Source organism: Hemicordylus capensis, chromosome 1, assembly GCF_027244095.1.
Source record: "Hemicordylus capensis ecotype Gifberg chromosome 1, rHemCap1.1.pri, whole genome shotgun sequence".
Taxonomy (NCBI): Eukaryota; Metazoa; Chordata; class Lepidosauria; order Squamata; family Cordylidae; genus Hemicordylus; species Hemicordylus capensis.
In genome coordinates this window covers 205039492-205054299 of record NC_069657.1, presented here as the reverse complement: position 1 = coordinate 205054299, position 14808 = coordinate 205039492, and the positions used below count along the sequence as shown (strand labels likewise).

The window sequence follows — 14808 nt, the reverse complement described above, 5'->3', positions numbered from 1 at the left end:
TAGTTCATCTAGCTCAGTATTGTCAAAACTGACTGGCAGTAGCCAGTGCTCAAGGTATAAGACAGTCCTTTCAGACCAACTTGGAGATGCCAGGGATTGAACTTGGGACCTTCTACATGCAGATCAGATACTTGACCACTGAGCATATGGTTGATTGATCTGAGAACATTTTTCATTGAAAAGAGGTATATAAACATTACTAGTTGGGATGCCGCCTTACCTGGTTGCCTGCATGGCCGTTTGGAGTCCAGCAGAAAGTGTGGCATCCCTCCTTTGGGGCTTCTGTCTTCCCTCGAAGGGAGCAGGGGTGAAGTGGTTCCAGACTGGTCAGGTTCCAGTGGGGTAGAGCAGGCAAGGCAGAGAGAGCTGCAGGGAACAGCTCCAGTGGGGCAGCCATGTGGCACGAAGTAAGACCAGGGAGGGGGTGGGGCTTGGAGTAGGCTATAAACTCTGTCAGCTCTGTACTGGGACATTTAATGTGAAGGCAGCCAATGATGAGGGCTGCTCTTGAGCATGGGAGTTGGAAGTTCACCTGGAGTAGGAACCAGCTGGATTTATATATATATATATATATATATATATTTGACTTGCAGTAGCTCTCCATGGCCTGCTACTTAATCCTCTCCGGAGTGTGCTTCCTAAAATGGCTGTTCAAGGCTTTAAAACAGGTTCAGACTGTTCAACAACACTTCAAAAGTAAAAATAAGCGCCTTGAATTGGTGCTAATGGAAAACTGACAACAAGTTCAACCACTCAGGCTCTGGTATGATGTGTTGGCTACAGCTAACACATGCCTTGACACATTTTCTTTGGATCTAGGAGCCAGCCCCAAAATTTAGGAGCCAGACAGTGGATTACTAGACTAAATGTCTGACCTTATGGGAAAGCAGGGGGGTGTAAATAGGCTTTAGCCACTTTATAAGTAACAAACTTAGAACAGAAACAGGGCTGCCTGAGACAAATAAAGATTTTATTTAATAACACTGCCTCTGGATATCCTAGTCTAGGTGCCTCAGTTAAATTACTAGGCATCCCAGTTCCCTGGGATTCATCCAGCCCTGGGTTATCTCTTGTCAGTAGCTAAGGTAGCAACATCTTGCCGTAGCGACAACTTCCAAAGTCTTCAGAGGCAGCTCTACATTTTGAATCAACCACTCTCTTGCAGTTAGTCTGTCCATCCATTCAGTATTTAGATAGGCAATGTAGTATAGTGGCCTAGAATATTGGGTTTATCTGTTGGAGGGCCAGCTTCCAATCCTTACTGTGGAGGAAAATGTGTGGGCTTGAGCAAGCCCTTCTCTCTGCTTGGCTTACTTCATTGGGCTGTTGTGAGGATAGAAGCCATGACTGAATGCCAGTTGCTGTGAGCCCTAGCTGAAAGCAGGATAGAAATTGACAATAAATATTTGTTTATTTAACATCCTTCTTTTCATAATGTAAAATCAAAGTGTGCAGGCACAGACCAGGTAGGAGGAGGGAGATGTGATTGTGTGGAGGCAAGGTAGGAGGAAAAGCTGGGTAGGTTTCCTCCTACCTTGCTTCCACACAACCAAAAATTGGGACTACACACAGCTTGCAAACCTGGGTTGAACACAGTTTTTGTTTGTGTGAATGACCTCAGTGACTATTTTCTGCACCAGAGCTATTCACTACTGGCACTCGGTGAAGGGGAAAGCAGTGTCAGTACCTTTCCCTTAGTGAGTACCAGTGATGGCAGCCAAGGTGGCCCTCCCACGAGGTGAGGTAATGTGGCCACCTCAGGCAGCAGATTATTGGGGCATTCGCAAGGCGACAAGTTGCCCTCTTGCCTCTGCTTGATATTTATTTATTTATTTATTTATTTATTTATTTATTTATTTATTTATTTATTTACCACCTGAAATGTGTCTCTCTAGCCAACGCACACAGTTTGTTTGCTTGTTTTAAGGAAAGAGAAGAAGGAGGGTGCACACAACGGGGGTAATTTGGCACCCTGCCTCAGGTGTACAGAGGTCCTGAGCTGCCACTGATGGCAGCAAACACTTTCAAAGAGTGAGAAGGCTGGTGATTTCCATAGAATTGACCAGCAGTTGACTGGTAAATTGATGTCACCATTGTGTCCACTTTCACCTTAATGTCTCTTAACATCCCTTAAGGATGAGGGATAACAAACTGAAGCTGAATCCAGATAAGACGGAGGTACTTATTGTGCGGGGTCAGAACTCGGGAGATGATTTTGATCTGCCCGTTCTGGATGGGGTCACACTTCCCCAGAAGGAACAGGTATGTAGTCTGGGGGTGCTTCTGGATCCGAACCTCTCCCTGGTATCCCAGTTGAGGCGGTGGCCAGAGGTGCTTTTTATCGGGTTTGGCTGATACGCCAGCTGTGTCTGTTTCTTGAGATGAACGACTTCAAAATGGTAGTACATATTCTGGTAACCTCTAGGCTGGAATACTGCAATGCACTCTATGTGGGTTTGCCTTTGTATGTAGTCCGGAAACTGAGTTGGTTCAGAATAAGGCAGCCAGGTTGGTCTCTGGGTCTTCTATGAGAGACCATCTTACTCCTATCTTGAAGGAACTACACTGGCTGGCTATACGTTTCCAGGCAAAATACAAGGTGCTGGTTATCTATATATTTAATTCTCTTAGCCGGCATGCGTGCCCAGGATTTGGCAGCAGAACTCTCGCGAGAGTTCCTGGCATTGAGGCGAGAGAGTTTGGGGCAAAAAAAATGGCGGAGGATGGTGGCGGGCCGCAAAACAGGAGGCGGCAGCAGGACGTCCTGGCCTTGCCAGGCGGGGCCGTCCCAGGTAAGAGGGATGCGGCAGCGGTGGCAACAAAGCCCAGTCTGGCCGCTGGGGGTGGAAGGCAGTGGCGGAACAGCAGGCCAGGCTGTCCCGGGTAAAGGCGAGGTGGCAAAGCCCGGACTGGCAGCTGGGGGTGAGAGGCAGCGGCGGGATGGCTGGCTGGCGAGAAGCAGCGGAGAGACTGGAAAGGGGGTGAGTGGGAAAGAGAGAGTGTGGCGGGGGGAGGGAGGGGGGAGGAGGGTGAGATGAGAGAGAAGGGTGGGACGGAGAGAGAGGGGGCAGGAGAGTGGGGTAGGGGTAGGGGGCAGGAGAGAGTGGGGCAGGAGGGGGAAAGGGTGAGATGAGAGGGGTGGGAGAGGGAGGGGGGCAAGAGAGAGTGGGGCAGGAGGGGGAAAGGGTGAGATGGGAGGGGGGCAAGAGAGTGGGGCAGGAGGGGGGAGGGGGAGGTAGAGTGGGGCAGGAGGGTGAGATGAGAGAGAGGGGGCAAGAGAGTGGGGGAGGAGGAGGGAGGGGGAGTGGGGCAGGAGGGAGGGGGGAACAGCTAGCCCCAAATAGCGCACAGATGCTCTGTGCGGGTCGGCTAGTTACCTATAAAGCCCTAAACAGCTTAGGCCCTGGGTATTTAAAAGAATGTCTTCTTTGCCATGAGCCCCACCGCCTGTTAAGATCATCTGGAGAAGTTCATCTGCGGGTGCCGCCCACATGCCTGGTGGCTACCCAGGAACAGGCCTTCTCTGTTGCAGCCCCTGGACTTTGGAATGCACTCCCTGTTGAGATAAGAGCCTCCTCATCTCTGGCAACTTTTTAAAAGGCACTCAAGACGCATTTATTCACCTTGGCTTTTAATTAGATCTATGGTTCTAGAAAGAAGAAAAGAAATCTTTTTTCTTTTTCTTTTTCTAAAATACTGGGTTTTAAATATTTTAGAATTTTTATGTTTTAAATGTTTTTAATTGTTAAGTGATTTGATGTTTTACATTTGAATTGTAAACTGCCCAGACATGCAAGTTTTGGCTGGTATAGATAAACATATATTTTCTCCATGACCAGACTATTTCCCCCCCCCAAGCAGATCCCATTTTTTTCTTGCTTGTGTATATTAGAATAACAGGGTTTTTCTTTTGATATTATATAGGTTACTCCTGGTAGAAGGTTCCATAGCTGAAAAATGGAAGGACCGTCTTGGTAAAAAAGTAAAGGTAATACAATGATTTATTCATGTTTGAAGTTTTGCTTTTGGTACCATCAACGTTCACTGAATATGCAACCCAATCCTGTGCATTTTACTCAGAAGTAAGTCACACTGAGGTCAGTGCAGCATACTCCCAATTAAAGTTGCATAAGATAGCAGTCTCAGACTTCACCCATCAACACACAGTGTTGTTTTGCTGGTCAGATTTCGTTCTCCTTTTCACTGTACCCAGTTCAACTCCTACCAAAATGAATCTTCAGCAGCATTTCTAACGCATAAATATATACATAAATTAGACAATGATAACTCTACATGGATTTTTCAACATATTAATTAGTCTTTTCCAAAATATTAGTCATAAGATAATTCATAGTTAATTTCAGACCAAGAAACCTATGTAAGGATTGAAATTGAATATGAAAGTAATCAAGATAGTACAAAGCTGTACTACCCTGAATTTTTGTGGTCATAATCTGCTGTGATATTTACAAAAATAAAAGTGAAACATTTCATAACCATTTATATAAGTGTGCCTGTGCATGTGTGTGCATGCACACACACTTCCCTCAGGCGTGTTGGGCTCTCCATTAATATGTTTGCAACTGTCAAAATCTGAATCAAATGCATCATTAACAATTTTTTTTAAATGAATGCTCAGAAGAGACTAGCACTCCAAAGCAGAGCCTCCTAAACCACTAGTGGATAGGAAAGAGCACCTTTGCACACAACCCAGTCATGATCCAGCCATTATGTGTGGAGGTCAGATGTGTGCGTGCCGTCCCCTGCATTGGAGTATGGAGGAGGGGCTCCATAAGTCAGGCATCCCAAAGCCATTCTTGGCCTAACAGTACTTGCCTGGGAGGGAGAAGAACGGCCACATGGATCCAGCCATCACAGAACTCTCTCAGTTACAGGGCATAGCCATCCCGTACTCCCGCCCCCGGCAGTAATGCACAATGTGGGGGGGGGAGATGCAACGTAATTATGTTGCTGTTTCCTTTCCTGGTGCATTTTTGGTCAGTACCAGGAAAGAAGAGGTGGCATTTTAAGATATGGCTTGCTCCAGCTGCCAGAAGGCAGCTAATTCCTTCAAGCAAGCCGGCTCTTCTGAAAATATAAGCCCCACCCCCACCTCTACCCCTGATACTATTCAGTGCAAGGCTGAGTCGATGCAAGCCCTATCAGGGCATTTTTCTCTGGAAACAATGCTGAAGAAAAATGCTCCGATTGGGTTCGCATCGCCTTGTTCCTGATTATTGGGCTGATTTGATGCACAGACCTATGTATAAGTTTTGTCAATGTGGGCCGTGGCGCGGGTGCTGTGTGGCATGTGCTTCTGACCCACTGGAGGCCCTTGGTGTTTTTTTGTTCACATAAAGACCTCTGTACCTAGCGGTAGAGAATGTGTCAGCCACCAATATATCTGATTTCCATTGGCTGTCAACCTACTATTTCTTCTCATCAGGCGGGGGGTGGGGGGGATGGCCACTTTCAAATGTCCTTTGAAAGTACATACACAATCAGAGAAGAAAACACCTTTTAGCACTGGTTATATTTGGTCATGTATGTGGGGGCCTTGGAGATTTTTTTCATGGTTGCTGTTCCTAGTCAGCGTTTCCCTTTGAACACTGGGTCTGTTTTCCCCAGTTGCTTTTGTTTTTCTGCTTCCCTGACTGCTGCCAGATTATTAAACAATAGTTCACTCAGTTCATCACTACAGGGGCTTGGATAGCGTTAAGTCAGGAACTTTAAATACCTGTCTTTTGGGATACCAAAGGAGAAAATGCTGAGCTTTGAGTGTCTTTCTGCTATTTCTGTATTCATGGAATGGGTTATTTTGACTCACACCAAAGCTTTTAGAGTGCCTTGGCAACGCGGATAGAATGATGATGTGAACCCTGTAGTGTGAGCTTCATGTCTGAAAATATGTCCAAGAAAGCTGAGGATCCATTTCTTTGTGCAGAATTAGGCTTTCAAGTCTGATCTTTCATTTAAAATATATTATTTCTTGCTCTTGTTTCTGAAGAAATGATATCTTAGGACTGCTATCCCCTTCCCCATGCTCAAATACACTAAGCCAAACCCAAACAAGTGATGGCCCTCCAAGCTGAAGCTGCTTTCCAGCCACATTATCACTCACCTATGAGGGACTCAGTAAATGTCCTGTTTTTGCTGCCTTGGCTAAACTTTTTATTTATTTGAGACAATTTAATATATATATATTTATTTAAGCTTGCTTTTAAAGCTGGATAAAAAAAATCAGTCAGATGTAATAAATACATCACTACAGTAAAAACAGTGTGGTGTAGTGGTTAGAGTGCTGGACTAGGACCGGGGAGACCCGAGTTCAAATCCCCATTCAGCCATGAGACTTGCTGGGTGACTCTGAGCCAGTCACTTCTCTCTCAGCCTAACCTACCTCACAGGGTTGTTGTAAGGCGCTCTGGGCTCCTTGAAAGAAGAGCAGGATATAAAATGTAAAAAAAATGAAAAAATAATAATAAAAACAAACTAATAGACTAATAAAATTCCAACCACAATCAACCTTATCACAGAGAAGAGCCCATCTTAGAAAGCTGAGTCTTCAAATGTTTCTTAACACAACAAGTATGGGGGAGGCAAAGAAATCTATCTAGGAATGGGGTTGGGCCACCACTGACAAGGCCCTGTGCTAGGTCTCTGTCAACCACATCTCAGCTAACAGGACCAGAGAGCAAGCCCTCTACAGCAGATCTTAAAAGACTGGGCAGGTTGATATGGAAGCAAGTGGTCCTTAAGGCAACTCAGTCCCAGGCTGCAAATAACTTTAAAAATCAAACCAGCACTTTGAACTGGGCCCAGAAGTATATTGGTAACCAGTGTAATTGGGAAAGGTGTTATAATGTTCTTGCTGAACGCCCAACTTGCAGCCTTTCAGTAGCATTCTGGAAGAACTGAAGCTCCCAAACACAGCCCCACATATAGTGCATTATGGTAGTCTTGTTTGGATGTAACTTTGGCTTATGTTTGGGAAAATACTGACCAATGTTTCATCTGTGATTGTTGTTAAGAATAGGTTCTTGTTCATTTCACAGGCATGAAGTGAACATTCATTTATTTAATTCATTTAGCTCCGCTGTTGTCTGGATTACCAAACTTCCTGGTCTTTCCTGTTTTTCAACAAGTTTTTGTTCTTGTAATTGCACTAGTCATGACTGAGCATTAGGGATGTGCACAAACCGGTTCAGTGGTCCTTTTACAGACCGCCAAACCAGGTCCGAAGTCCAGTGTTTGAGCCAGTTCAGAGGCGGGGGGGGGGTTCTTTAAGGGGCAGGGAGAGTGTTCTTACCTCCCCTACCACATTTCCCCCGCCGGTGCTCTCCTGGAAATCGCTGGTGTGAGGCTGCAGCGGACCTCCTTGCAGCTCCGGCCAGCGTTGTATCAGAAGTGCCCAAAGTGCCCAAGAAAGGTGACATCCTTGCAAGAGAAAGGCAACCTGAAGAGAAGTAACTGCTGCATAATTATTGCACTAGAAACTGATTGGGCAGGACTCCAGTGTTTTGCATTTTTTGTCCAAGAGACAAGAGCAGATGGTTCAGTTACTTGTTCCAGTACACAGTCTGCATGGAGATAACCTTTTCATTTGCAGACTGTTAAACACTGTTTGTCACTTACCTCTAAGCCAAACTGGCCTGGAGTCTTGACAAATTAATCAGACTTATATTACACATACTTTCTCCATGATCAAGAAGCCACATTTTATACTTGAAGCCATATTTCCCAAAGCCTCAGTTCAGAGTGAGTACAATAGCCCATCCTCAGCTCAGTATTAACAACTTTAAAAGAAGAACACAAACTGAACTGGATGAGTGCTCCAGTAGTTTCCCTGTAGTGGAGGGCAACAAAGAAGCAGTTCAAACAATACTGTCCCAGCACATGTGAACCAGTTCAAATGATACCATCCCAGCACATGTGAATGAAGACGGGCTGCACCAAAGAGCACACCTGTCAGGACATCATCCATGGGCATCCCAGTGCCCTCCTGGCGTGCTTCTTGATCATGTGTGGGATTGTTCATCTGAATGACTCCTAAATACAAATCACATGGCTTTAAACATCTCAGCCACTTTCCAAAGGGTGGTATAGAAATCAATCAATCAATCACTCAGTCAATAAAAATAAACAAGAGACCATGGCTTAGGGTCCATTCAGATGAATGGCCCCCACACACGAACAAAGATATGCCAGTGTTGGATAGAAGTCAGTGCTGGATGAAAAAACAACAGAAGCTGTCTTCACACATTAGTTTCCTGCATAGAGAAGCTATGAGTCAAAGTATGCAGGGGGGATATGGGAGCACATCAGCCAGCTGTGTCCCCCACCCCACCCCACCCCACCCCACCCTGATGTCTGCAAGAAGAAGGCAGCACTGAATGTGAGAAAGATTCCTCTGCATGATTTGGAATCAGACTCCAATTCATGTGATGGAATATACCTGAAGTAGATTCAATACTGTCATCTTCATCCAACTGTTGAACGCGTGGACACCTGGTGATGTGGCTGGCCAGTATGTCTATGTGAGAGCCATGGCTAGCTGGCTTGCTCCAGTTTTTCTTCCTCATACGCTGGCTATATGTGAGGGTGTGGAAGGACACCATCTGACAGCAATTTAAAGGCCTTCCTACCTAGCCTGGGTTAGGCTGCGTGTGAGAAGAGACTTATAATGAGCTGGTTTAGATGTAACACAAAGAGGTAATTATACAATACAATTTAAAAAACTGTATTTTACCCAGCTTTGGGAGCTGTGTGTGCTTTGGTTATGTGTAAGCAAGGTAGGAGGAAAAGGTTTCCCTCCTACCTTGCTTCCATACAAAATTGGGGAGCACACACACACACCCCACACCTGAGTAGAAAACAGTTTTCATTTGTGTGAATGACGTCAGAACCTCAGATAAAGCTTGGCTCCATGTAACAGACTTGGGAGTGTGTGCTTTCCCTTCCATGTCCACCGGAGCATCTACTTCCGTTTAGGTCCAAATAAACCAAAATTGGCCACATCTGAACCAGCTGATCTTGGTTTATTTTAACCTACTTTCTTGAAATGAACTATGATCTGAAACCAAAATTGGATGTTACCAATTATGGTTTACTTCAGGTAAGTAGGTTAGAAGATCAGCTGGTTCAGATGTCACGACTGAGTTATTTTATTTTAAAATAAAAGTTCAAAGATTTATTTTAAAACCAGTTATAAGGAGACACTTGTGTGGGCATGGGGAGTGCACATTCCCATGGCTTGGGAACATCCCATGGTTGAAACCAAGGTTCTCCACAATGTGTGAACCAATAGAGTCAAGGGAAACCTACAAAGGTTGGTACTGTAACACTGAAGGATAACATTAAAAGTGACGAAAGGGGTCAGCTTGACCACAGTTTTAGGAGCCTAGAGCAGTGGCTTGTCTTTCATACCTTGGTTTGCTTTCCTGTCCAGCTGTTGCATTCAAAGCACTCAACTGCTTTTCCTATTCTGTTTTCTCAGATGGGCCCACAGGTGGCTTCACTTAGGCTTTATTTAAAAAATAAATAAAACTAAATGCAAAGCACTTTTCTGCTTGAGTCATCCTATGTTGGTGTTGGCCGGTTAGGTTGCACTGTTAATATGATCTCTAAGGTGGCCAGGGATTGCTTGATTAAAGTCACTCTGAAAGAGAAAAGGGCAATGTTTAAGAACCAAGTACCACCCCCGCTCCCCCCGCAAAAGTGATTACTTGTTTTTCTAATACACCTTAGGGGCTAATCTTGAAAACATTCATGTGTTCAAGAATTTTATTTGCACAAATCGTTCAGTTGCTTTGGCCAGAGCTGGAACTAACTTTAGTTTAAGTAGGGCTATACATATAATTAGAACTGAATTAGCTCTCCTACCACTGCCACCTCTAGAGCCTACAGGATTTGAGCTTTAATGTAGTGATTTTAAAATAGTACACACACACACACAGAGATAGCCAACATATGATACTATTTCTATTTTGGGAGGTAAATTCTACATCTGATGTGGTCTGGGTTGTGTTTTTTCTCCTTTTTAACAAGGCACTTCAGGTTCAAAATTAACAGGGTTTCAGCTTGAGGCAGTTAGTTATAATAATAGTAATTAACAATAATGTGACCAAAGAAAATTAATAATACAGTTGTCCCTCCCCAACCGTGAGGGTTCAGTTCCTGGAAAACCTCATGGTTGGCGAATTTGCGGTTGACAAGGCATTAAAACCAATGGGGAACAGGGGGTTAGGGGAATTGCAGTCACAAAAAGACCGAAAAATCAGTTAAAAATAGGGAAAAAATGCCCCCGACCCCTCCTCAAATAACCCCTGACTCCCTAGAAATTGCACCTGAACCCCCGGAATTTGCCTCTAGAAATTGCCCCCTGACTCCTAGAAATGACCTCCTGACCCCCCAAATCCCCCCCAAACCCCCAGATTTCAAAAAACCCTCGCCAAACCGCAGACCTGCCACAATTTCCCAGTCGCGGATACTCAAACCTGCAATTGGGAAAACCACAGTTGGCGAAGGACGACCGTATACCCAGTACACAGCTGAAAATAGACCAAAAGGTTGGGTGTGAGCATTTCTTTGCCACTAGCCAACCCGCACAGAGCATCTGTGCATTCTTTGGGGCCGGCAGTTACATCTCACACACACACACACCCCTACCTTCTGCCCCAGTCTCTGCTTCTGGGCCCAGCTGCCTCTCCTCCCCACCGTCACTTCTCCCCCCATGTCTTTCCCTCCTGCCCCTTGCCCCCACAGTCAGGCAGGCCCGCCACCGCCTCTGTCCTCTGCAGCCGGGCCCGCTGCTGCCTCTGGCCTGCACAGCTGGGTCGGGCCGGGCCTGCTGCCGCCGCTGGCCTCCATGTTCGGGCTGGGCCTGCTGCCACCACCAGCCTCCGCAGTCGGGCCGGGCCTGCTGCCGCCGCCAGCCTCCACATTCGGGCTGGGCCTGCTGCCGCCGCCGCCAGCCACCACATTCGGGCTGGGCCCGCCGCCGCCACTGCTGGCCTCTGTGGCCGGCTGGGCCTGCCACCACTGGCCTCCATGGCCGGGCCGGGCCCGCCACCACTTCTGTCCTCCACCACTGAGACGCTCCTCAGCCAATCAGGTGTATCCCTCCGCTGCCCAGCCAATCAGCTGGGTTGCTGGGACGCATCCCCACAGAGGCTGAGGCACGTCTACAAGAATTAAATATATGGATTCTAGCAGTGGCCAATTCATGCTTAGTACATTTATCTGTCACTTGATGGTCTTCTCTTACTCTAAACCTAACTTCATCATTTCTTTTATTTTCTATATTTTAATATAAAGCACTGGGGCTTTTCTGCATCTCTCGCTCTTACTGTGTTTAGTTGGGTAACCCAAATTAGAACATATCCTCTCTCTTTCTACTCTCACTCTGCAAACCCATGGAGGCACAAAATGTCAGGCAAGGGGGAGTCTGGGTATAAGTTAAGCATGGAATTGGTTGGACTAAGGTCCCAGCTACACATCTCTTTTTTCATGGAGATCAACGCTTCCTGTGAATTTTCCATCTGCCAGTTATTCATCAAGCAGTTCTCACTCCATGTTTTGGGGCCATCACATGAGGACAGTGACTGCTGGAACAGGCAAGCCACTTATGTGACGGACCTATTTCACATGCAGTAAGTGATGTTTAGCATTACAGATGGCAGACAGGAAACTGGCTACTGACTAGGAGGCTAATCCCCCTTGATGAACATGACATTCACCTAGGCATAAGTTGCACAGTCAGTCTTTCTAAGATTTTCAGCAAAAGGTAAGTGAGAACCCCTTGTATACAGCCATAAAAATGGACTATTGTAGCCTATAGGCAAACAAATAAATAAGCTCTGTGCTTTATTTTTAATAAAGCCTAAGTTAACCCAGTAGAGTTTGCAAATTGTTGAGCTCTCCATGGGAGGGGAGACCAGGTTAGCCACTGTTGACTGATCTGTCCATTCTTCCTCCTGCTTGCTTCACTGTGGGGCCAGAACTCCACATGCCAGATGAGTAATGGAGGAATAGACTGGCACCTCTTCACTGTGATGAGCCTGCCACGTGGGTCAAGACATGGTGACTGCTTTGGCAAAGCCTCCTTTGAAATTATAGTTCAAGTGACACAAAGCGCTTGATATTTTTAAATCCACCTTCATGCACACATTTGTTAAAGGGCTTTGGGGTTTTTTTGTGTGTGGCAACATTGCAGCCTAGGCTGTTGATTTCTTTTCTAGAGATAAGAGAAGCTGCACATTTTTGGAAGAAAATGCAACTATGTTAATCTAACACTGTGTGTGTGTGTGTGTGTGTGTGTGTGTGTGTGTGTGTCTTAAATCCTTCAGCGATGGGATCAAAAACTCCGTCATCCTGGAAAAGGCCGCAATGAACCCGGACAAAGTGATTCTGCTCAAAAATCTGGAAGAACCAGCAATCCACGGCAAAGGCGCAACTAGAAGCAAAATGTCACATATTAAGAGAAATCCATGGACTTATATAAATTAAAGACTTGCCTTGTTGGAGCAGCAAAAGAGAAATTGCACTATTGCACGTTGTATTTCTATTGTTTACTATGAGACCATGTTGTAGTCAATATTAGTTTTATATTCTCATTTGTTTTTTCTGGCCCCTTGTATTTGTAGTTATATAAACACTCAGACAAAATTGTATATTGTACTACAAATAGCTGTGGACTACATCTATATGAGTGTTTTTGAATTGGCAAATGTGATGAGTTAGCCATGGCCATTATGTGTACACAGTTACTCCAAGCCAGAGATTTGTGCACACTCTGTATGTGCATCATTGACACACACAAGCTGCCCCATTCAGTTCAGCAGCAGCACCCTATGAATGATTTTTCTATGCACAATGAGTAGATCATGACAGAGGTCAGGGGAGGCAGTGAAACGTAGAAACAGATACAGGGCCAGTTCAGAAGACCATCTCCCCAAGTGGATATTTTGTATAGTGAAGGGATGAGATCGTGCCTTTGTGCTCTCCCACTATGCCATGCCTGGTAAGAATCATTCCATAGGGCTTACATGCATAACATCCAATGTTTGTAGGCCCTAGGCATTTTGTTAGTAGTCTGCATATGATGGGGACATCAACTGCACATTCTGGGCATATACACAACTGTGATGTGGGGTGGAAAGGCATGTTTTTGTTCCTCTCACTATATATTGTCTCTGTTTTGAGATAAAAATCATCTGAACTAGTCCATAGTAACACATAAGATTGGGATCAAGTGTACATTCAGAATCTGAATTTTTCTTTATGTGAAAACTGTATGGGCCACACATGCATACAAATTAAGAATGGCAGGGGATTGTAAAAACTGGGAGAGGGAGGGCAGGTGAACCACCTTAGTTTTGCAAAATACAAAGAAGATTGGAGATAGCAAAAGATAACAATAATACTTTGAAAGGAACCTATGTAGGGTGGAAGTTCTGTTGCTTTTAGAGTTCATTTCCCCCCTCCAACTGAAAGTCCTTGTTGGCAGTACGGAAAAAGGATTATACAAAGAGCTCAGTTGATACCAGAGTAGGTCTGTTAAATGTCAATTCCTCTTCAATAAACCACTTGTATTAAGTCTAGCTTTAAAACATTAACCATGACAAATACCGCACGGAGGGCTTGCTTCTGAATGTCTTAATCCTTGTGGGAAAGGTTGTATAGAATTGTTAAGTCTCGCCAGAAGTTATGTTATACTTGCTCTCTGATAACACCCCACCCCCCCTTTTTTGTTGCTTGCTTTTATGGGTTGTCGGACTAGACTGCCTTCACAGGCCTGCTTCTTGGCATAGGCCTGCACTTTATCACCATGACTGTCTTTCAGTGCCTACACTAAACAGCAGTGTCCAATGGTCAGTACTGGAGATGTGTAAGAAAGGAACTGCAGCTACAATGAAGGTTCCAGCCATGCTCCATAAAACTAGTCTCACATAAGAACTGCAGTAGGGGACAGAGACTTCATCCTGGCAATACACGTACCTTTCTCTAGCCTGTGCTGTACTTCTGTTCAACACGTAACAGCAGGTCATCCTGCTGATCACTTCATTTAAGCCTTACATGCCAGCGCCAATAGTTGGAAATTGTAATTTTACCTCTTCTTTGTAATTCAAACTATCAGTAGGATACTGAACTAAAATAAAACAGATATTTTAGCAGAAAATAAAACATTTATGTTACAAATTGCTTTTGTCTTCTCACTGATAGTTGTGGCAGTTCTCTTTTGAAATGCCAATTCAAGAATGAATTCTTCAAACTAGTAACTATTCCTACATATAACCATGAATTCCCAGCATTCTTTCCTTCTTGTCCTTTGTTCTGTCACACTCTAGCACGACCAAGAAATGGAATCCAAGTACAGAGAGGAATGGATTTGATTCTTAATGTTTGGACGGTTCAGGAAGAAAGAGATTTGGCCTCAGTGAGTGCACTCCTTTATTTATTCCTATATAAGCAAATGGTTGCAATTCACTCCTTTGGGGGGAAATGTGTTGCACTTGGGCAGCACCTGACACTGAATGACTCAACCAGCCCTGTCAAGGATCCTGCAAGGTAGTACATTGTTTCTCTGTCTGCAGTATTCAAACCCTCCATCTAGATAACACACACCTCTTATAATATGGCAGACATTTTGCTAGTCAGTACTTCGATGTCATGTAACAAGTGGGGGAAGCCACACTGTACCATATCCAAGCTCCTCCAGTCAATATAGACGCAGGGAACTTTTGTTGAAAAGTAGCATATAAATATTCTTTGTCTTCAACTTCATTCAGGCTCACCTAGGAGATGAAG

At 44.9% G+C, this 14808-nt stretch overlaps 1 protein-coding gene and 1 long non-coding RNA gene across 3 annotated transcripts in view; one reads left to right on the top strand and one right to left on the bottom strand.

Moving 5' to 3' along the window:
* Positions 1 to 14202, top strand: part of FRZB (frizzled related protein) — a 49192-nt gene extending 34990 nt beyond the window's left edge. For both annotated transcript variants that reach the window (XM_053286645.1, XM_053286644.1), the window contains 2 exons: positions 3925 to 3988; positions 12348 to 14202. In XM_053286645.1, coding sequence (XP_053142620.1) covers positions 3925 to 3988; positions 12348 to 12458 — 175 coding nt within the window. In that variant the 3' untranslated portion in view covers positions 12459 to 14202. The remainder of the gene's footprint in view (positions 1 to 3924; positions 3989 to 12347) is intronic.
* On the bottom strand, positions 1050 to 10858 carry LOC128340852 (uncharacterized). Its single transcript, XR_008314027.1, has 4 exons — positions 10763 to 10858; positions 9427 to 9658; positions 7310 to 7456; positions 1050 to 1374 (listed from the first exon to the last, which is right to left on the bottom strand). It is a non-coding gene; the product is annotated as an uncharacterized LOC128340852 (long non-coding RNA).
* Positions 14203 to 14808: the final 606 nt, after the last annotated feature.